General features: G+C 44.5%; 1 protein-coding gene and 1 long non-coding RNA gene across 2 annotated transcripts; both read right to left on the reverse strand.

The window, feature by feature from the left end:
* Positions 1–1,110: 1,110 nt before the first annotated feature.
* On the reverse strand, positions 1,111–21,259 carry LOC119958409. Its single transcript, XR_005459021.1, has 3 exons — positions 21,002–21,259; positions 14,426–14,512; positions 1,111–1,829 (listed from the first exon to the last, which is right to left on the reverse strand). It is a non-coding gene; the product is annotated as an uncharacterized LOC119958409 (long non-coding RNA).
* Positions 21,260–21,934: 675 nt separating this feature from the next.
* On the reverse strand, positions 21,935–23,421 carry LOC119958437 (histone H1.5-like). Its single transcript, XM_038786979.1, has one exon. The coding sequence runs from the start codon at positions 23,328–23,330 to the stop codon at positions 22,659–22,661; it is 672 nt and encodes a 223-aa protein (XP_038642907.1). The 5' UTR covers positions 23,331–23,421; the 3' UTR covers positions 21,935–22,658.
* Positions 23,422–23,663: the final 242 nt, after the last annotated feature.

Genomic DNA, 23,663 nt, shown 5'->3' on the forward strand with positions numbered 1-23,663 from the left:
GGACCCTGGAGCTGTGAAGCATTGATGCTAACCACCATGCTACCGTGAGGCCCCTTATGTATGTTTTAAGAATATTGCCATCCTACTGTGCCAGGTAATACATCTAAAGCATCTTATTTTGTTGCTCCCGATATGCATTATGTCTTATTCTGTCAATCTCTGACTCATACTGGTTTTTTTTGGACTGAGTTAGCTCAAAGCAGAAGTAGAAGTGTTTGCAGTACGGGTGAGGGGATGTGATCAAAAATCATCCAATATAGTGGATCTGATTCATAATTGCGTTTTATTTCCTCCGGTTCATTTTCCAAAACACAGAGTGCAATTTGGTGTCTGCATTTCCAGCGAATCCGAATAGGAGCTTGGAAAACTCCGAAAGGTAGTGGCACCACTGCCTTCAGGCACCGTTCTCCAGATGTTCCGAATCGAATTCTATAGTTGGTAATTGGTATGGTGAAAGTTAACTTGTTTATTCAGTGCCTAAATTGGTCGACTCTATGACTAATACTGCGGTACACACACCTGTCTGGTGTGTTAGCAATGTCTTCCCCCAGTATAACATGTACCTGGCCTCGTGTGTTTAGCAGCAGGAAGTTTAGGAGTAGACACATTCCATTCTGCAAGTTGCTAATTTGACAAATAGTAGAGATTGAAATTTTACATTTTAAGTCGGAGAAAAATATGGACGGAATGGTAGATATTTAAGAGTCGGGTCAATAATTCTCTGCCACGAAGTTTCAGCAGTGAGAAAATAAGACTCCAACAGAACGGTACATCTTTTCGGGATAAATCAGGCAGTGAGGGGAAACATTAACTTGAAATAAACACCGAAGAAATTTGTAAAGATCACTGATGGGATTGGTCAACTTTCCAAATGCAGCCAAGATGTCTCAAAACATAATAAAAGGGTGAAATTTGAATTGTCGAGAATGAAAGCAAGAAATGTTACTAAAGGAATAAAGAACAATTGTTTATGGTAAGATATTCGTGTTCATAGCAGATGTGTTTGTCAAAGTAAAGCAGAGATTAGACATGCTGTTAAGGGAAAAATGTACAGCTGTTTGACTGTACTGTACTTCACATTCACCCTCACGAGATACCAAAGGAACACTCTTGGATTTAATAGCTTAGCTTTATTTACAGGCTGTTGCGAGGGCTCACAACATTTATATTATGACACCAAGAGGCCCAGATTCAAGAATGGTGCAAATAGTTATACTTTTGAGATTTCATTAGAGGGAATTAGCAGATACCAGACATTTGTTTCTAGTTATCGATATCCAATTATAACTATCGATTCAGGTTACATCATGCACAGCATATGCGACTACTTAACCGATCACATGAAAGGCCCCCATGCTTACTTAAACTATCCAATCAGTGCAAAGGAACTTATGATGGTTTGTTACTTGAGTGATATTGCTGGTCTTATATCTGAGTGTAGTCATTAAATATTCTCAATCCCATTTGCTATTCGCAGACATACTGGAGCCGTCACAATGGTACCTTCTTAGATATTGCAGAATGCACCTTGAATTGTAACATATGGAGTATTTCTGCCTGAAATCTGGCTTCTGAGAGACACGCTGGGTCATTGTGTAATCTGTCACACATAGTAATTCCATAGCCTGAAATTGAATAATTCAACTTATCCAGTGAAATGGTGTAACTGCAGGTTTTCCCAAATGGTTGCAGTGTACTCTCTCCTATCTGTCGATGCCCACATTGTTCACTTCAGATGCATAGGTCTTTATCCGGTTCGTAAATTCTAACTTGTTGAGTACCACAGGGTCACGTTTGGCGCCTTAACTACTTTTATTCCATTTGAGTACCTAAAACAGACGGATCACATGTATAACTTAGAAACCCAACTTGAGAGGTGGCGGACAGATTAATAGGCTGCGGTAGTCTAGTCATATCGTCTCGAGGATAAAAATGAAGCGACCTAGCGTAATGCACTTGGGGCCGAGGATCGAAACCCACCACTGCTCATGGTTACATTGAATTCAATAAAAATCTGGAATTACAGCTCAAATCATGGCCATAGAATTAGCATTGATTTTCGAAAACAAATTCCATCTGATTCATTATTATCCTTTAGGGAAGTGAATCTCCAGTCTTACCTTACCTGGTCTGGCCGACATATGACCTCAACGATCTGAAGGATCCCTCACTTCCCTCTCAAATGGCCGAGCAAACCTTTTTGGGGCGAATTGTACAGCTATTCAACTATGGTTTACTTCACCCTCACGCTCACGAGAGACCAGACGAGACTCTTGGAGTTTCGAACAAGGCCTTTTATTCCATTTATTGCTGGGCTGGTGGCGTCTGGAGATAGGACAATAGGGAACTCTGCTACCCGCTCTGTTCAGACTTCTCATTCAGATAGAGGACATTTAAAAGTTCCAATCACTTCTTATTGGTATTCTATGCTCAATCAGGACTATCGATTCGGTTTACATCGTGCAGATCATGTGAGAATAATTAAGCAATCGCATTAAGGTTTTGCATGTTTAATTATATTATCAAAGAACAAAGAACAAAGAAAGGTACAGCACAGAAACAGACCCTGCGGCCCTCCAAACATGCGCCGACCATGCATCCCGTCTAAACTAAAATCACCTACACTTCCGGTGTCCTTATCCCTCTATTCCCAGCCAATTCATGTATTTGCCAAGATGGCCCTTAAACGTCACTATCGTCCCTGCTTCCACCAGCTCCTCCGGCAGTGAGTTCCAGGCACCCACTACCCTCTCTGTATAAAAACTGGCATCGTACATCTCCTCTAAATCTTGACCATCGCACATTAAAGCTATTCCTCCTTGTAATTGACCCCTCTACCCTGGTAAAATGTCTCTGACTATCCACTCTGCCTGTGCTCCTCATAATTAAATTTTGTGGACCTTTATCGGGTCGCCCCTCAGCCTCCTTCGTTCCAGTGAGAACAAACAAAGTTTATTCACCCTCTCATTATAGCTAATGCCCTCCATACCAGGCAACATCCTGGTAAATCTCTTCTGCACCCTCTCGAAAGCATCCACATCATTCTGGTAGTGTGGCGACCAGAATTGAACACTATACTCCAAGTGTGGCCTAACTCGTGTTCTATACAGCTGCAACATGACTTGCCAATTTTTATACTCAATGCCCCGGCCAATGAAGGCAAGCATGCCTTGTGCCTTCTTGACAACCTTCTTGACTACCTTCTCCACCTGTGTTACCCCTTTTAGTGACCTGTGGACCAAGATCTCACTGACTGTTAATACACTTGTTAATACAATTCACTGTATCCATCAGTTCAAGGGTAGATGGAGTCATAGAATAGCCTCTTATAGTGATACAGGGCACAAAAGGCTCGTCGGACTATCGTATCTACGGCAGTCAAAAACAACCATATAACCATTCTAATCCCCTTTTGCAGAACTTGATCCACAGTCTTGTCTGTCCTGCGATCACAAGTGCACTACTAAATACTTCTTAAATATAATGAGGGTCTCTGCCTCCATCTCTATTTCAGGTAGCGAATTCTAATCTCCCAACACAATCTGGAGAAAAAATGTTTTTTTCTCTAACCTCCTCTGAACCTTCTGCCCCTATCCTTAAATTTACAACCGCTGGTTATTGACAAATTCTACAACAGGAAAGGCTTGTACCTGTCTACTCCATTTGTGCCTCTCATAATTTTCTACATCTGAATCATTCCCTGTTCGGTCATCCAACTCCACGGAAAATAATCCAAGACTAATCAGTCTCTATTCACAACGGAAACTCACCAATAAGGGCACCATTCTGGTAAATCTGCTGTGGATCCTTTCGACTGCTGTCGCCTACTTCCTCTAATGCGGATTCCAGAATTCCACACAAGATATGTTGTGTTACTATTACTGATATTGGAAGTTCGATATCTGATGCCATCAATCACTTTCCTCCCTGTTGTTCACTGGCTTCTTTCGAGGTATCGATGCTATCCATCATCAGCTCCCTGTAATTACCGGCAGACATCCTGGAACCAAAGCAAATGGTGGACGGTCCAAAATTTGCACAGGGCTAAATCGCTGGTTTTGAAAGCAGACCAAGGCAAGCCAGCAGCATGGTTAAATTCCCGTACCAGCCACCCTGAACAGGCGCCGGAATGTGGCGACCAGAGGCTTTTCACAGTCACTTCATTCGAAGTCTTGAGAGATCTTGAGAGTTAACATCTGGTTTGTTCCTTGGGGGTGTCGTCTTACAATATGCAGCTTAGTTGAACAACTTGTATGTGGAACACAGATTGATAAAGTAGTGTTAACCACTTCAGCACTTATTGGATAATTAAAGTTTTTAAAACGAATTTCTAATTAATTCCGATACAACAATTTTTCGCTTCATTACTTTCCGTCCAATTCGGAATTGTCAATAAATGCTGGCACAAACACCGACACCACACGTCATCACAAGAAACCAAAACACCGTTGAAATATAAACTATTTAAATTTGCGTGCTGTGCATTAAACATGTATAAACTGAACCAAATGCGGGTCAGGTCTGTTGATTACGAGTAGGGGACTTAAGAACATAAGAAATAAGAACTAGGCGCAGGAGTAGGCCATCTGGCCCCTCGCGTCTGCTACGCCATTCAATGAGATCATGGCTGATCTTTTGTGGACTCAGCTCCACTTTCCAGCCCGAACACCATAACCCTTAATCCCTTTATTCTTCAAAAATCTATCTCAATATACCTCAAAAACATTTAAAGGAGGAGCATCAACTGCTTCACTGGGCAAGGGATTCCATAGATTCACAACCCTTTGGGTGAAGAAGTTCCTGCTAAACTCAGTCCTAAATCTACTTCCCTTATTTTGAGGCTGTGCCCCCAAGTTCTGCATTTACCCACCAGTGGAAACAACCTGCCCGCATCTATCCTATCTTTTCCCTTCATAATTTTCTATGTTTCTATAAGATAACCCCCTTCTAAATTCCAATAAGTACAGTTCCAGTCTACTCAACCTCTCCTCGTAATCCAACCCCTTCAGCTCTGGGATCAACCTTGTGAATCTCCTCTGCACACCCTCAAGCGCCAGTATGTCCTTTCTCAGGTAAGGAGACCAAAATTGAACACAATATTCCAGGTGTGGCCTCACTAACATCTTATACAATTGCAGCATAATCTCCCTAGTCTTAAACTCCATCCCTCTAACAATGAAGGACAGCATTCCATGTTTTAAGATTTTTGTAATTTAAATAATAATCACTTTTGCCTGTATTCCTACCAAAATGGATAACCTCACATTCGTCAACATTGTGTTCCATCTGCCAGACTCTAACCCGTTCACTTAACCCATCCAGGTCCCTCTACAGACTTCCTTTATCCTCTGTTCTTTTTGCTTCACCTTTCATCTGAGTGTCGTCTGCAAACTTGGACACATTGCCCTTGGTCCCCATCTTCAAATCATCTATGTAAATGTTTGTTGAATTTGTTTAATGATTTTCTGAAGCGCCGTTGTGGATGGAAAGACTGATAACAACTATAAGAGAGTAGACACGTTCTGGCATACTCAATTTGATGTTAGCTAATAGGAACCAGAGAGACCAACACAGCCTGGCAGGAGAAGGATGGTTACAACTTGTAACAATGAGAGGCTGGCGGATGAATACATTGATGGGAGATGTGAATAATTGCACAGCCAATGACATATATTCCAACGCACATGCGTTCAATTCGAGTGCAGAGGCAAAGCGACATGCCAATAATTAGTGTTTTCAATTGGCTATATTGTTCAGAATTACGGAAACGCAATATTATTTTTTGGAATCAAACTGATTAATTTGTTTGATTTTACTTAATTATCTTGTGTGCCATCCATTGTCTTCTGTTTCACAATTATCGTGAATGCTTCTGTGTGTTACAGATGAACTCTCGCCACCGACCAATAAAAAGGTCCCAGATTCTGGTGGAAAGGCAAACGATACAGACGTTCTTATTTCCAGCCAAGGTGAAATCCGCCTCACTGGAAGAACATTTCAGTTATGTAAAGGAGAGAACAGAAAATGTGTTCAGTCTCTTAATGTCGATGCAGACAATGTAGCATTTACCATCAATATTAAGGGAAATAATTCTACAGGATATTATAGTTCCCAATATGAATCATACGTTCTACTAGGCCTTAAGATTCCCCCATTCAGTGAATATGTTGAGATTATTTTAAATGTCAGGACAGACGCCGATCAAAACAAGGTTTGCGTATGAACAGGAGTATGTGTGTATGTATGTGTGTGTGGATGTGTTTTTGTGAGTGTGGAGGACGGTCTGTGTGAGTATCAGTGCTTATGTGTGAGGAGGAGTGTATTTGTGTGTAATGTGAGGAGATGTGTGTCTCAGCAGGAGTGTGTGTGAGAAGTTTGTGTGTTCATGAGGAGCAGTGTGTGTGTGTGCGTGCGTGAAGAGGGAGTGGGTGCGAGTGAGGATTGTGTGTGTGAGGAAGTGCGCGTGTCAAGAGGAATGTATATGAGGAGGAGAGTGTGTGTGAGTAGAAGCGTTCGTGTGCGGGGAGGAGTGAGTATTTGTACCATGTGTCTCTGTGAGGAGAAGGATTTGTGTGCGACGAGGAGAGTGTGTATGGTGGAGTGTGTTTGAGGAGGAAAGTATGCGTGAGGAGGAGTCTGTGAGCTCGAAGAGTAGCGTGTGGGCGTGAGGAGGAGTTTTTGTGTGCGAGGAGTGTGTTTCTCTGTGAGTAGGTGTGTCTGTGAAGAATGCATACGTGAGGAGTTCGTGTGCGTGAGGAGGACTGTGTGTAAGAAAGAGTGAGTGTGCATGAGGAGCAGTGTGTGAGGAGGAATATGTGTGTGGCAAGTGCCTCTGTGAGGAGGATGTGTGCCCAATGAGGAGTGCGTGTATGAACAAAGAACAGAAAACAATAAAAGAACAGAGAACAAAGAACGAAGAACAAAGAACAAAGAACAAAGAACAAAGAACAAAGAACAAAGAACAAAGAGCAAAGAACAAAGAACAAATAAAAATACAGCACATGAACAGGCCTTTCGGACCTCCAAGCCTGTGCCCACCATGCTGCCCGTCTAAACTAAAATATTCTACACTTCCTGGGTCCGTATCCCACTATTCCCATCCTATTCATGTTTTTGTCAAGATGCCCCTTAAATGTTACTATCGTCCCTGCCTCCGGCACCTCCTCTGGCAGCGAGTTCCAGGCAGCCACTAACCTCTGTGTAAAAATCTTGCCTCCTTAATCTCCTCTAAAGCTTGCCCCGCGCACCTTAAACCTATGCCCCCAAGTAATTGATACCTCAACCCTGGGAAAAAGCCTCTGACTGTCCACTCTCTCTATGCAGTTAACACAAGAAGCTGAGAGTAGTGAGGTCATGAGTAAGGTTTCAAAGTTGCAGGAGTGTACCGGCAGGAGGGAAGGTGGTCTAAATTGCGTCTACTTCAAAGCCAAGAGCATCCGGAATAAGGTAGGTAAGCTTGCGGCATGGGTTAGTACCTGGGACTTCAATGTTGTGGCCATTTCGGAGACATGGATAGAGCAGGGCGAGGAATGGTTGTTGCAGGTGCCTGGGTTTAGATATTTCAGTAAGTTCAGGAAAGGTGGTAAGAGAGGGGGAGGGGTGGCATTGTTAGCCAAGGACAGTATTACGGTGGCTAAGAGGACATTTGATGAGGACTCGAATACTGAGGTATAATGGGCTGAGTTAAGAAACAGGAAAGGAGAGGTCACCCTGTTAAGGCTTTTCTATAGGCCTCCGAAAAGTTCCAGAAATGTAGAGGAAAGGATTGGAAAGATGATTCTGGATAGGAGCGAAAATAACAGGGTAGTTTTTATGGAGGATTTTAACTTTCCAAATATTGACTGGAAACACTATAGTTCGAGAACTTTAGATGGATCCGTTTTTGTCCAATGTGTGCAGGAGGGTTTCCTGATGCAGTATGTCGATAGGCCAACAAGAGGCGAGGCCGTATTAGAGTTGGTACTGGGTAATGAATCAGGACAGGTGTTAGATTTGGAGGTAGGTGAGCATTTTGGTGATAGTGACCACAATTCGATTACGTTTACATTAGCGATGGAAGGGGATAGGTATAAAACGCAGGGCAAGAGTTATTGCTGGGGGAAAGGTAATTATGATGCGATGAGGCAAGACTTAGAATTCATCGCCTGGAGAGGAAAACTGCAGGGGATGTACACAATGGAAATGTGGAGCACGTTCAAGGAACAGCTACTAAGTATGGAACTGTTAGGCAGGGAGGAAGTGGTCGAGTGAGGGAACCATGGGTTACTAAAGCAGTTGAAACACTTGTCAAGAGGAAGAAGGAGGCTTATGTGAAGATGAGACCTGATGGTTCAGTTGGGTCGCTTGAGAGTTACAAGTTTGCTAGGAAGGCTCTAAAGAGAGAGATAAGAAGAGCGAAGCGAGGACATGAGAAGTCTTTGGCAGGTAGGATCAAGGATAACCCTAAAGCTTTCTATAGGTATGTCAGGAATAAAAGAATGACTAAGGTAAGAGTAGGGCCAGTCAAGGACAGTAGTGGGAAGTTGTGCGTAGAGTCCGAGGAGATAGGAGAGGTGCTAAACGAGTATTTTTCGTCAGTATTCACACAGGAAAAAGACAAAGTTATAGAGGAGTAGACGGAGATACAGGCTACTAGACTAGAAGGGCTTGAGGTTCATAAGGAGGCGGTGTTAGCGATTCTGGAAAGTGTGAAAATAGATACGTCCCCTGGGCCGGATGGGATTTATCCTAGGATTCTCTGGGAAGCTAGGGAGGAGATTGCTGAGCCTTTGGCTTTGATCTTTAAGTCATCATTGGCTGCAGGAATAGTGCCAGAGGACTGGAGGATAGCAAATGTTGTCCCCTTGTACAAGAAGGGGAGTAGAGATAACCCTGGTAACTATAGACCAATGAGCCTTACTTCTGTTGTGGAAAAAGTCTTGGAAAGGTTTATAAGAGATAGGATGTATAATCATCTGAAAAGGAATAATTTGATTAGAGATATGATTAGAAAATAGCTAACGTTTCGAGTCCGATGACTCTTTCTCAAAGCTGACAAAGAGCTTTGACAAAGAGTCATCGGACTTGAAACGTTAGCTCTTTTCTCTCTTGACAGATGCTGCCGGACTTGCTGAGATGTTCCAGCGTCTTCCCTTTCGTTTCAGATTCCAGCATCCGCAGTAATTCTTTTTTTCTAGTGAGAAATGACCTCCCCTTCACAAAATCGTGCTGCTTCTCGCTCATACGTCCATTTGCTTCCAAATGAATGTGATCTATGAATCACGAAGTATTTTCTCCAGTAATGTTCCTACCATTGACGTAAGGCTCACCGGCCTGCAATTCCCTGGATTATCCTTGCTACCCTTCTAAACAAAGGAATAACATTGGATATTCTCCAGTCCTCCGGAACATCACCTGAAGACAGTGAGGATCCAAAGATTTCTGTCAAGGCCTCTACAATTTCCTCTCTTGCCTCCTTCTGTATTCTGGGGTAGAACCCATCAGGCACTGAGGACTAATCCACAATAATATTTTTCAAGACGACCAACACCTCGTCTTTTGGGATCTCAATGTGACCCAGGCTATCTACACACCCTTCTCCAGACTAAACATCCACCATTTCCTTCTCTTTGGTTGATACTGATGCAAAGTATTTATTTAATACCTCGCCCATTTCCTCTTGCTCCACACATAGATTCCAAATGTCCTTAGCCTTCTGAGAAAGTCGAGTTGTTGGTGGGCTTTCTTAACTATAGTGTCGGCATCGGGGGACCAGGACAGGCTGTGGGTGATCTGGACACCGAAAAACCTGAAGCTCTCGACCCTTGCTATTACGTTCCCATTGATGTAGACAGGGGCATGTTCTCCACTGCACTTCCTGAAGTCAATGACAATCTCCTTCATTTTGTTTACGTTGAGGAAGAGATTATTGTTGCCGCACCAGTTCACCAGATTCTCTACCTCATTCCTTTACTCTGATCCGACCCATTACCCATCAATTCATTTTCAGATCCCATCCCTCAGTATCTTCTCCAACAGTTTGCCATCCACGAACGCCAAGCTCACAGGTCTATAATTCCCTGGATTATCCCCGCTACACTTCGTAACCAAACGGACAACATTAGCAATTCTCCAGTCCTCCGGGACCTCAGCCATGCTCAAGGATGCTGCAAAGATAGCTGTTAAGGGCCCAGCTATTTCGTCCCTCGCTTCCCTCAGGAACCTGGGATAGATCCCATCCGGACCTGTTGACTTGTCCACCTTAATGCCTTTTAGAATACCCAAAACTGCCCCATTCCTTATGCCGACTTGACCTAGAGTGTTTAAAGATCCATCCCTAGCTTCAACATCCGTCATGTTCCTCTCATTGGTGAATACCGATGCAAAGTGCTCATTAAACATCTCACGCATTTCCTCTAACTCCACGCATAAATTCCCTCTTTTGTCTTTGAGTGGGCCAATCCTTTCTCCAGTTACCCATCTTGCACATCACATACGAATAAAAGGCTTTGGGATTTTCATTAACACTGTTAGCCAAAGATATTTCATGACCCTTTTTCGGCCTCTTTGTTGCGCGTTTGAGATTTGTCCTACTTTCCCGATATTCCTCCAAGGCTTCAACAGCTCTAAGTCGCCTAGAACTTATGTATGCTTCCTTTTTCATTTTAGCTAGTCTCACAATTCCACCCGTCAGCCATGGTTCCCTAATCTTGCCATTTCTATCCCTCATTTTCACAGGGACATGTCTGTCCTGCACTCTAATCGACCTTTCCTCAAAAGACTCCCACATTTCAAATGTGGATTTACCCTTGAACAACTGATCCCAATCCACATTCCTTAGCTCCTGCCGAATGTTGTTATACTTGGCCTTTCCCCAATGTAGCACTCTTCCTTTCGGACCTCCCAGCTTTGTCCATGACTATTCTAAAACTTACGGAATTGTGATCGCTATTCCCAAAGTAATCAACAACTGAAACTTCAACCACCTGCAGGGATCATTCCCCAAACCGGGTCAAGTATGGCCCCTTCACGAGTTGTGCTATTTACACACTGCTCTAAAAAAAGCTCTCCTGGATACTCCTGACACATTCTGTTCCATCTACGCCGCCAACATTCCATGAGTCCCAGTCAATATTGTGGAAGTTAATGTCTCCCATCACGACCACCCTAATGCTCCTCCACTTTTCTATAATCTGTCTACATATGTGTACCTCTACTTCACGCTCGCTTTTGAAATGAGAATGAAAATGACGATGAAAATCACTTATTCGAGTAGGCTTCAATGAAGTTACTCTGAAAAGCCCCTAGTCGCCACATTCCGCCTCTTGTCCGGGGAGGCTGGTACCGTGCTCCTGTCCTGCTTGGTCTGGTTTAAAGGAAAGCAATTTAGCACAGAGAGCTAAACCAGCCCCCGGGAGTCCCATAGTAAATTCCCTACAATGTTACTGCACCCTTCCTATTTCTTAGCTCTACCCATATTGCCTCAGTGCTCGAATCCTCCATCGTGCGCTCCTTAATCACAGCTGTGATATCATCTCTGACCAGTAATGCACTCCTCAACACCTTTTACCTCCTTCTATATCCCTCCTGAAGCACCTATACCCTGGGATATTTAGTTGCCAGTCTGGCCCTTCCCTCAACCAAGTCTCAGTAATACCAATAACATAACATTCCCAGATATTAATCCAAGCCCTAAGTTCATCTACCTTACCTGCTACATTCTCGCATTAAGACAAATGCACCTCAGACCACCTGTCCCTTTGCGTTCATCATCTCTTCCCTGTCTACTCTTCCCCTTAGTCACATTGTGTTTATTATCTAGTAACTTACTGGCTTTAGTTTCTGCCTCTTTATTGACCTCTAACTTCCAAAATCTGGTTTCCATCCCTCTGCAACATGAGTGTAAAACCTCCTCAACAGTGTTAGCAAAAGCACCCCCTTGGACATTGGTTCCAGTCCTGCCCAAGTGTAGACCATCCGATTTGTAATGGTCACACCGCCCCCAGAACCGGTTCCAATGTGCCAAAATTCTGAACGCCTCCCTTCTGCACCATCTCTCAAGTCACGTATTGATTCTGACTACTCATGAATTTCTAATCTGACTGTCTCGTGGCACTGGTAGCAATCCTGAGATTCCTACATTTGGCGTCCTACTTTTTAACTTTTCTCCTAACGCCCTAAATTCTGATTGTAGGACCTCATCCCGTTTTTTTAAACCTATCTCGTTGGTTCCTATATGCACCACGACAACTCGCTGTTCACCCGCACCCTTCAGTATGTCCTGCAGCCGATCTGAAACATCCCTGACTCGTGCACCGGGAGGCAATATACCATTCGGGAGTCTCGTTTTTGACCACAGAAACACCTGTCTACTCCACTTACGATAGAATCCCCTATGACTATAGTCCTGCCAGTCTTTTTCCCCCCTTCTGTACAGTAGAGCCATCCACGGTGCCATGAGCCTGCCAGCTACTGACTTCCCCTGGTTAGTCATCCCCCCTAACAGTATCCAAAACTGTATATCTGTTTTGTAGGGAGATGACCGCAGTGGACACCTGTACTGCCTCCCTGCTCTTTCTCTGCCTTTTGGTCACCCATTCCCTGTCTCCCTCACCAATTCTAATCTGCGGTGTGATCAATTCACTGAACGTGCTATCCACGACGGCCTCAGCAGCGCGGATGCTCCAAAGTGAGTCCATCCGCAGCAGCATGGCCGTCATACCTCACCTGGATACACTTCCCGCACTGAAGGAGTCCAGGGATCGGCCGCGTCCCTGAACTCCCACAATGAGCACGAGCTGCATAACACTGGAATCTCCTGCCATTTTTATACTTTACCTTAACTGATTACAACTATAATATCAAATAATGCATATGTGAAAGGAATAAGAATTTTACTTACTAATCACAATATTTATCAACATACGAAGAGTTAACTTTCTTCCAGCTACTGCTAATTGGAGCACTGTCCTTACCAATCAATCAGGTCACTGCTTTGCTGTGATATCACTCTTCAAGGTAAGTTTTTAAAGTTTTTAAAGAGGTAAACATAACTTCCCGACAGACCCCTGGCCACTGCTCCCGCCGAATATCTGAAGGCTGGTTTAGCTCACTCAGCAAAATCGCTGGCTTTTAATGCAGACCAAGCAGGCCAGCAGCACGGTTCGATTGCCTTACCAGCCTCCCCGGACAGGCGCCGGAATGTGGCGACTAGGGCCTTTTCACAGTAACTTCAGTTGAAGCCTACTCGTGACAATAAGCGATTTTCATTTTCATTTTTCATTTCCTGCAAGGTAAGTTCTTAAAGAGGTAAACTGACCTTCTCGACAGACCCCTGGCCACTGCTCCCGCCGAAAATCTGAAGGCTGCTTCTCCTGCAAGGTAGGATTTTAAAGAGGTAAACTTACCTTCGCGACAGACCCCTGGCCACTGCCTCCGCCGAAAATCTGAAGCTATAACTTGCGGATAAAAAAATGAAAGAATGAGCGTATCTGATATTCACTCACCCCCTTAGGTTAGAGGAGGTGGAAGGGTGGGGGACACTACAAGTGTAGTTTCTCGTGTCAGAAATGGTGGGACTGTGGGTTCATGATGATCAAAATGCAGAAGGTACTCTACCCCAAATACGCTCTTTAGCAAGGAGTTCCAAAGACCCATGCCCCTCTGAGAGAAGAAATTCCGCTTCTTCTAATTATTCAATAGGCACCCGTTTACTCTGAGACAATGTCATCTGGTGCTCGATTATTCTATGAGATAACAGTTACTCTCAGCAGTAACTCTGTCAATCACCTTAGTAATCCTATATGTTTTATTAATACCACCTTTCATTCGTCTGACTTTCAAGGAGTTGAGCTTCAACCTGTTTAACCTTTGCTTATCAGGCAATCCCTGCATTCCGGAAATCTTCCTAGTGAAACTTCGCTGATCTGGCTCGAATTATATCATACATTTCCCAAAATGGTGGAACCAAAATTTCTCACAGTGCTCCAGATATGGTGTCACCGGTACCTTTTACAGTAGCAGAAATGCGACTTTACTTGTGTGTTACAATCCTCCTGAGAAAAGGGGCAATGTTCCACCAGCATTCCTGATTACCTGCTGCAACTTTTGTGCTTGCTTTGTCTTTCAGGCACACGTACCCCTCAGTTCCTTTGTGTTTTCCACTTTCTGCAGTTTTTCACCATTTAACGAATACACTATTATTTTGTTCTCCCTTCCAAATTGAGCAACATCAAATTTTCCCACATTAAACGCTATTTGCCAACGTTTTGCCCAATTACATAACCAATCGATGTCGCTTTGTAAACATGTGCTAATTAGCACAGGTCAAGACAATTAAAGAGATGAATACGTAGCTCAAATGTTGGCGTGGGCGAAATTGATTTCAGTTCTCGACACCATATCTGGAGCACTGTAAGGTGGGTTAGCTTGCAGCATGAGTTGGTACCTGGGATCTCGATGTTGTGGCGATTTCGTAGACATGGGTAGAGCAGGGACAGGAATGGTTGTTGTAGGTTCCAGGATTTAGATGTTTCTGTAAAAAAAAAGAGAAGATGGTAAAATGGGGGGGGTAGCATTGTTAATCAAGGAAAGCATTACGGCGGCAGAAAGGACGTTTGAGGACTCGCCTACTGAGGTAGTATGGGCCGAGTTTAGGAACAGGAGAGGAGAGGTCACCCAGTTGGGAGTTGTCTATAGACCGAATAGATCCAGAGATGTAGAGGAAAGGATAGCAAAGATGATTCTCGACAGGAGCGAGAGTAACAGGGTAGTTGTTATGAGGGACTTTAACTTTCCCAACATTGACTGGAAATATTATAGTTCGAGTACTATAGATGGCTCAGTTTTTGTGCAGTGTGTGCAGGAGGATTTTCTGACACAGTATGTAGACAGGCCAAAAAGGGGCGATGACACATTGGATTTGGAACTGGGTAATGAACCCGGCCAGGTGTTAGATTTAGATGTAGGTGAGCACCTTGGTGATAGTGATCACTATTCGGTTATGTTTACTTTAACGATTTGCAGGGATAGGTATGTACCGCAAGGCAAGAATTATAACTTGGGGAAAAGCAATTATGATGCTATTCGGCAAGATTTAGGATGTATAGGATGGGGAAGGAAACTGCAGGGAATGGGTACAATCGACACGTCTAGCTTTTTCAAGGAACAGCTACTGCGTGTCCTTGATAAGTATGTATCTGTCAGGCAGGGAGGAAGTTGTCGAGCAAGGGGACCGTGGTTTACTCAGGAAGTTGAATCACTTGTCAAGAGGAAGAAGAAGGCTTATGTTAGGATGAGACATGAAGGCTCAGTTAGGGTACTTGAGAGTTACAAGTTAGCCAGGAAGGACCTAAATGGAGTTTAGAAGAGCGAGGAGAGGACACTAAAAGTCGTTGACGGATAGGATCAAGGAAAACACTAAGGCTTTCTATAGGTATATCAGGAACAAAAGACTGACTAGAGTAAGATTAGGGCCAATCAAGAATAGTACTGGAAAGTTGTGTGTGGAATCAGAGGAGATAGGGGAAGCATTAAATGGATATTTGTCGTCAGTGTTTACACTGGGAAAGACAATGTTTTCGAGGAGAATACTTAGGTTCAGTCGACCAGGCTAGATGGAATTGAGGTTCACAAGGAGGAGGTGTTAGCAATTTTGGAACGTGTAAAATAGATAAGTCCCCTGGGCCAGATGGGATTTATCCTAGGATTCTCTGGGAAGCCAGGGAGGAGATTGCAGAGCCTTTGTCCTTGAACTTTATGTCGTCTTTGTCGACAGGAATAGTGCCGGAAGACTGGAGGATAGCAAATGTTGTCCCCTTGTTCAAGAAGGAGAGTAGAGACTACCCTGGTAATTCTAGACCTGTGAGCCTTACTTCGTTTGTGGGTAAAATGTTGGAAAAGGTTATAAGAGATAGGGTTTATAATCATCTTGAAAAGAACAAATTGATTATGATAGTCAACACAGTTTTGTGACGGGTAGGTCGTGCCTCACAAACCTTATTGAGTTTTTGGAGAAGGTGCCCAATCAGGTGGATGAGGGTAAACCGGTTGATGTGGTGTATATGGATTTCAGTAAGCCGTTTGATAAGGTTCCCCACGGTAGGCTATTGCAGAAAATAGGGAAGTATGGGATTTATGGTGATTTAGCGGTTTGGATCAGTAATTGGCTAGCTGAAAGAAGACAGAGGGTGGTGGTTGATGGTAAATGTTCATCCTGGAGTTCATTAACTAGTGGTGTACCGCAATGATCTGTTTTGGGGGACCACTGCTGTTTGTCATTTTTATAAATGACCTGGAAGAGTGTGTAGAAGGATGGTTTAGTAAATTTGCAGTTGTTACGAAGGTCGGTGGAGTTGTGGATTGTGCTGAAGGATGTTATAGGTTACAGGGGGACAGAGATAAGCTGCAGAGCTGGGCTGAGTGTTGGCAGATGGAGTTTAATGCGGAAAAGTGTGATGTGGTTCACTTTGGAAGGAGTAACAGGAATGCAGAGTACTGGGCTAATGGCAAGAATAGTGTAGATGAACAGAGAGATCTTGGCATCCAGGTACATTAATCCCTGAGAGTTGCCACCCAGGTTATTAGGGCTGTTAAGAGGGCATATGGTGTGCTAGCCTTTATCAGTAGGGGGACTGAGTTTCGGAGCCACAAGGTCATGCTGCAGCTGTACATAACTGGTGCGGACGCACCTGGAGTACTGCGTGCAGCTCTGGTCACCATATTGTAGGAAGGATGTGGAAGCTTTGGAAAGCGTTCAGAGGAGATTTACTAGGATGTTGCCTGGTATGGAGGGAAGGTCTTACGAGGAAAGTCTCAGTGACTTGAGGTTGTTTTCGTTAGAGTTGAGAAGGCTGAGAGGTGACTTAATAGAGACATATAAGATAGTCAGAGGGTTAGATAGGGTGGACAGTTAGAGTCGTTTTCCTCGGATGTTGATGACCAACACGAGGGTCATAGCTTTAAATTGAGGGGTGGTAGATATAGGACAGATGTCAGAGGCAGTTTCTTTACTCAGAGAGTAGTAGGTGTGTGGAACGTCCTCCCTGCAACAGTAGTAGACTCGCCAAATTTATGGGCATTTAAGTGGTCCCTGGATATACATATGGATGAAAATGGAATAGTGTCGGTCAGATAGGTTTCAGATGGTTTCACCGGTCGTCGCAACATCGATGGCCGAATGCGCTGCTCTTTAATGTTCTATGTTCTATTTCTATTAGCACAGAGCACCGCCATATTATGTTGTTTCACAGCGCCAGGGTGCCTGGTTCGATTGCTCGCTGGTTGATTGTCTGTGCGGAGCCTCCACGTTCTCGTGTCTGCATGGATTTCCTCCGGGTGCTCCGGTTTCCTACCACAGCTCAACGATGTGCAGGTTAGGTGGAGTAGTCACTCGGGAGGATTTAAGCTAGTATGGCAGGGGGATTGGAACCAGAATGTGAGCTTCGACGTTTTAATAATTAACGGGGAAATAGAGAAACAAAATAAGAGAACATCAGCACCCAAAGGCAGAGCGGTAAAGTTGACAAGTGTGAGAAAGGAGGTGGACAATGCAGGATTAGGATGCTGTTCCTAAATGCTGGCAGTATATGGAATAAGGTAAATGAGCTTGCTGTGCACATTGCAATTGGCCGGTACGATACGATGCTGTGGGCAGCAGAGAGACATGGTTGCAAGGGGATCAGGGCTGCGATCTAAATATCCAAAGATATGTGTCCTTTCGAAATGACAGGCAGATGGGCAGATGGGTCGTGTTTGCCATGTTAGTAAGGAACGAAGTTAAACCGATAGCTAGAAGCAATTTAGGATCAGAAAGCATAGAATCTCCGTTGGTAGAATTGAAGAATCACAAAGGTAAAAAGACCCTGATGCGAGTTATGTTCAGGCGCTTAGTAGTAGTCAGAGTGTGGGGCAGAAAAAAAAGGAGATAGAAATGGTATGTAAAAAAGGCAATATTACAATAATCAAGGCGGACTTCAATATGCAGGTGGAATGGAAAAATTGGGTTCGCAGTGGATCCCAAGGAAAGGAATTTGTGGAATGTATAAGAGATGTTTTATTGGTGCAGCTTGTGACTGAGCCTGCTGTGGAACAGGCCATTCTGAATATGGTGATGTATAAAGAGGCAGACTTGATGAGGGAACTCACGGTGAATGAACCATTCGGGAGCAGTGCCAACAATATCATAGAATTTACCCTGCAGTTTGAGTGGGAGAAGCTGCATTCAGATTATCATAGAATTTACAGTGCAGAAGGAGGTCATTCGCCCCATCGAGTCTGCACAGGCTCTTAGAAAGAGCACCCTACCCAAGGTCAACACCTCCACCCTATCCCCATAATCCCACCCAACAATAAGGGCAATTGTGGACACTAAGGGCAATTTATCCTGGCCAATCCACCTAACCTGCACATTTTTGGACTGTGGGAGGAAACCGGAGCACCCAGAGAAAACCCACGCACACAGGGGGAGGATGTGCAGACTCCGCACAGACAATGACCCAAGCTGAAATCGAACCTGGGACCCTGGAACTGTGAAGCAATTAGGATGACTTCGGTCAATGGTAAGAATTCCCAGTCTGTTATTAAAGATTAAATCACGGGGTACTTGGAATTGTATGATAAAATAGGATTGAGTCAGCACGGCTTCGTTAAGGGGATGTCAGGTCTGACGAATCTGTTAGAGTTCTTTGAAGAAGTAACAAGGAAGTTAGACAAGAGAGAACCAGTGGACGTGATTCATTTAGATTTCCAGAAGGTGCCGCATAGGAGACTATTGAATATGTTAAGAGCCCATGGTGTTAAGGGTAGGATCCTGGCATGGATAAAGGATTGGCTGACAGCCAGAAGGCAGAGAGTGGAGTTCTAGGGGTATTTCCCTTGGAAAGGGTCCAGAGGTTCACAAGAATGATCCCTGGAATACACAGCTTGTTATTATGAGGAACCGTTAAGGACTCTGGGTTTCTATGCTTGGAGTTTAGAAGGATGAGTGGGAATCTTATTGAAACTTATAGGATACTGGAAGACCTGGATAGAATGGACGTAGAAAAGATGTTTCCACTTCTGGGAAAAACTAGAAGCAGAGGACAGAATCTCAGCCTAAGGGGACGATCGTTGAAACCACAGATGAGAAGGAATTTCTTCAGCCAGAGGGTGGTGAATCGGTGGAAATCTTTGCCGCAGAAGGCTGTGGAAGCCAAATCACTGAGTGTCTTTTAGAAAGAGATATAGGTTCTTTATTTAAAAGGGGATCAGGGGTTATGGGGAGAAGGCAGGAGAATGCTGATGAGAAAAGAAAAATCATCTATGATTGAATGGCGAGCAGATCGATGGCCGAGTGCACTAATTCTGCTCCTCTGTCTTTTGGCCTATAGAGTGGCCTTTCTAGAGTGTCTTTAATAATCAAGTTGATTAGGTTGGGTTACGGGGTTCCGGAGATCGGGTGAAGGTGTGGACTGAAATAGAGTGCTCTTTCCAAGGGACAGTGCAGACTCGATTGGCCGAATGGACACCCTCTGCACTGCAAATTCTAAGTATATTCCAACGAAATAAAAGTAAAGTGCTCAAAGGACCACAGGTTACTTTCAGAGAGGGAGCTGACTGGTGGTGATTAATAATAATTACAGCTTATTGACACAAGTAGGTTTCAATGAAGTTACTGTGAAAAGGCCCGGCGCCACATTCCGGGGCCTTTTCGGGAAGACCAGTACGGGGATTGAACCCGCGCTCCTGGCATTGTTCTGCATTACAAGCCAGCTGTTTAGCCCACTGTGCCAAACCAGCCCATTAACCTGTGGGGCACCAAATCTCAGGCGAGGAAAGCCTTCATGCTGCGCTCAGCTGGGGCATCTCTACATCGCGAACCCGACGATCTGACAATTGAGCTAACCAACCGCACATGCTCCCACGTCAGGAGGTGACAGTGACTGAGTCAAAACACAATCGACTGAGAGGTGTATTGTAAAGCTAGCGGGAGGTCAATTACCCAGGATTCAGATTTTAATCATAGAATGTCCACAATGCAGAAGGAGTCCATGCGGTCCACCAGGTCTGCAGTTAACATCCGAAAGAGTACCCCAACGAGGCTCACTCGCCCACCCTCTTCCCAGAACCAATGGCCAGCCCACCGAACCTGCACATCTTTGGACTGTGGGTAGAAACCGGAGGAAAGCCGTAGCAAACCTATGCAGAAACGGGGTGTTAACTACACACAGCAGTCATCCAAGGCCGGAGTTGAACCCGGGTGCCTGCCGCTGTGATGGGCTTACGTCATAGATGGCCACATACGATTGCAAGGATCTAGTGTGTAAACGGCGCAGGTAATAATATCCTTTATTATTGTCACCAGTAGGCTTACATTAACACTGCAATGCAGTTGCTGTGAAAATCACTCAGCTCCACACTCCGGTGCCTGTTCTGGTACACGGAGGGAGAATTTAGAATGTCCATTTCAAATAACAGAACATCTTTCGGGACTGGTGGGAGGAAAGCGGAGCACCTGGAGGAAACCCATGCAGAACACGGGAAGAACGTGCAGACTCCAGAGACAGTGACCAAAGCCGGGGATTGAACTCAGGTCCCTCGCGCTGTAAAGCAACAGTCCTAACGATGCTGCCGCGCTGCCTGGTCATTCAATCCGTCCATATAACCTATTGCTTATTTTTATTGTAAAATTTTACTTATCTTTAGCCGTCCCCATTATTTTTTTCAATCGAAAGCCCTCAGGAGAGATTTACAGCACAGTAAGAGGCCCTTCGACCCAACATGTCTGATCGACCCTAATCCCATTTTCCAGCACTTGGTCCTTACCCTTGCATGCTGTGGCATTTCAATTGTTCATCGACATGCTCGTTTACTTTTTGAGGGTGAATATTGTCGATGGCTGTCGAAAACGCATCCGTTTGGCTCAGGGAAGTTGAGCTTCTCCTGACATATGACTGCAGATCCGCAGCAGTGGGTTTGCATTTTAACTGCCGGATGCCCAGCCAGCGATTCGCTTCTCACCTAAGTCAATAAAGAGACAACTTACACGTGAGCGGCACAACAATCACACTTTGCCAGGGACTCGAGTTGGCTCCCGTCCTTCGGTGGAGTTTGTGCGGAATTTGCACTTTCTCCCTTTGTCTGCTTGTGCTCGTTCCGGGTGCTCCGTTTTCCTCCCGCAATGCAACGGTGCGTATTTTAGGTGGGATTACAGAGAGACAGCACTGCTCTTTCCGAGACACGCTGCAAACTCCATTGGCCAGTGACCTCCTTCCGCACTATAGGGGTTCTATTAGTCTAACTATATAACCTTTGGTTTTATTACACTGAATACATTTTTGGCTCTTAAAGTGCCTAACTCAACAGGAAAATTGAATTAGTTTTCTCTCATTTTCAATGTCCGATTCCACCTCCCCCCTCCCCCAACCTCTCCTCCACCACAGTTGATTGGGTGGGCTGGAGGAACCACCTACCCCAACAGGGAGGACGGCGCCCAGACTTTGCGATGTCTGATTGGTGGAGCTGGGTTGCGCCTCAAGTTTGAAAAGTCCGCCAATTTCTGTCGAGTTCAAACCGATTTGAACAAAATAAACTCTGTTCTGGCAGTGTAAAAAAACCGAGAAGGGATTTTGACAATGATAATCCTCTTGAACCACGGTGAACTCAATTCCTTTACCGCCTCTAATTCGACAAAGCCCCCAGCTAATATCAAGGGTTTTACTTTAATATAACTGACGCTCCTTCAAATCCACAACAAGCGAATAGCTAGGGTGTGCCCCTCCACCAAAGGAGATGTGACAACATAATTCAAAGGCAACACGAAACTGCCCTTGGCACTTTATTTCACACAGAGTAATGTTGAGTGAATTATACATAAACACCACCAGTGTCCCCATGCACTGCTCCATCATTGATTCCGACTGTGACAACAAGGGGCACTTTGGACTTAATTTTGTACTAAATAACACTGAATGCAACAAACATTTAGAATTTTTATTTTCAACCATTCACATGAAAAGCCTTTGCTAATCCTGAGGAAATGCATTCAAATATCACTGGATTTAACATTCAGTGTTTCAATATTGAGTGCAGCTATGACAAAAAAGGTTCTTTATTTAGTATTGTAAACCATGAAAAATGTTTACACAAAGTGACATTGGGTGCATGCTTTCAAATACCCCTGGTATCCCCAAATCAGTTCTCGATCGTTGATGCAGTTATGTTAAAAAATACACTTTATTTTGTTATGGATAATGCTGAATCAATTAATATTTACTTTATATCACGAAAAATGTATCACACGAAGTGACATTGAGTGAAATATAACGAGTATTGTTTGAGGGCGGTTACGTAATAAAAAGGACACGTTATTTTATATTAAACACTGAATGCCCGAAACGATTACTGGACACCATTTGGAACAACCATATTTTATACTAAATTTGAGGCATTCACGTGACGTTTTTATGATGCTAAATGATAAGCTGAGTAACAATGTCAATATAAGCCATATATATATATTTAAAAATAACAATTTTTAGGCATTGATATATTTTTTCAAAACACATACTAGATTACATGAAGGCTTATCTCGGTCGAGGGGCTATTCTGACATACTTTCAACTCTTTAGATGGACAGATGTGACGGCTCTGAATATAGATGGAATTTTTCTTCAGCTTTGGAATGATAGGGCGCGGTAACGTCACTTCTTTCCGTGTCTCTTGCCCTCGGGGATTTTCGGAGCCCTCGTAGCTTTGGCTTGAGCAACCGCTGAGGCTGGTTTGGATGTAATTGCTTTAGGCTTCTTGGCGGGAGATTTCCTGGTCAGTTTCTTGGCGGGGGATTTGCTGGTAAGTTTCTTCTCGGGAGATTTCCTGGTCAGTTTCTTGGCGGGAGATTTCTTGCTGGTTGTTTTCTTAGCGGGAGATTTCTTGGTCAATTTCATGTCGGGGGATTTCTTACTCACGTTTTTGGACACTTTCGTCCCGCTGGCTGTTGCTGCCTTCTTGGTCTTCTTGACCTTTTTGCTCTGGCTCCCTTTCTTGTGGAGCTTCACAGAACCAGAGGCGCCTATGCCCTTGGTATGTAGCAGACTACCATTGGCCACGCATTTACTGATGGCCAACTTGATACGGCCTCGGCTCCTATGCACGTCTAGGCCGCTCAGACTCAGCGCCTTCTTGATAGAAGTTACCGACATACCGTGGCGTTCGGTGCTTTCCGCCACCAACTTCAGGATCTGCTCACTGAGACTGGGGCCAGTGGGCTTGGAGCGGATGCCGGACGCCGCCTCCTTCCTATTGGCCGCCTTCTTGGCCGTCTTGGCTTGAGGAGTGGGTGCTGGAGCTGTCTCGATGGGTGCAGCTTCTGCCATAGCTGGATATGTGTGTCCAACCCGTCTCTAAGTCAGAGAGAGGGAGAGAGAGAGAGAGTTGAAGCTGGAATGAAGCGAGAGGCGGCAGCACTGAGGAAGTTCTCGGCAAGGAGCGGACGTGGACGGAGACTGTTTGCTCTCAGCTCCCCAGAGCTTGCTTCTCTGTGTTTCTCTGCCCACTTCAATCCCATGATCCCCTGTCAGACAGGACCCCTACAGTCCCAGAAGGGCGACCCAGTGACCCTCAGGCTGCAATGCCCGCACTGAACACATATACAACACAATTTAACCCATTGTTCACTGGTTAAAGTGACCAGAAGGCTCCCGCCGCTG

Source organism: Scyliorhinus canicula, chromosome 29 (assembly GCF_902713615.1).
Source record: "Scyliorhinus canicula chromosome 29, sScyCan1.1, whole genome shotgun sequence".
Taxonomy (NCBI): Eukaryota; Metazoa; Chordata; class Chondrichthyes; order Carcharhiniformes; family Scyliorhinidae; genus Scyliorhinus; species Scyliorhinus canicula.

Coding starts and splice junctions, on each gene's coding strand:
- LOC119958437 (XM_038786979.1), bottom strand. CDS start 23,330: ATGGCAGAAGCTGCACCCATCGAGACAGCTCCAGCACCCACTCCTCAA.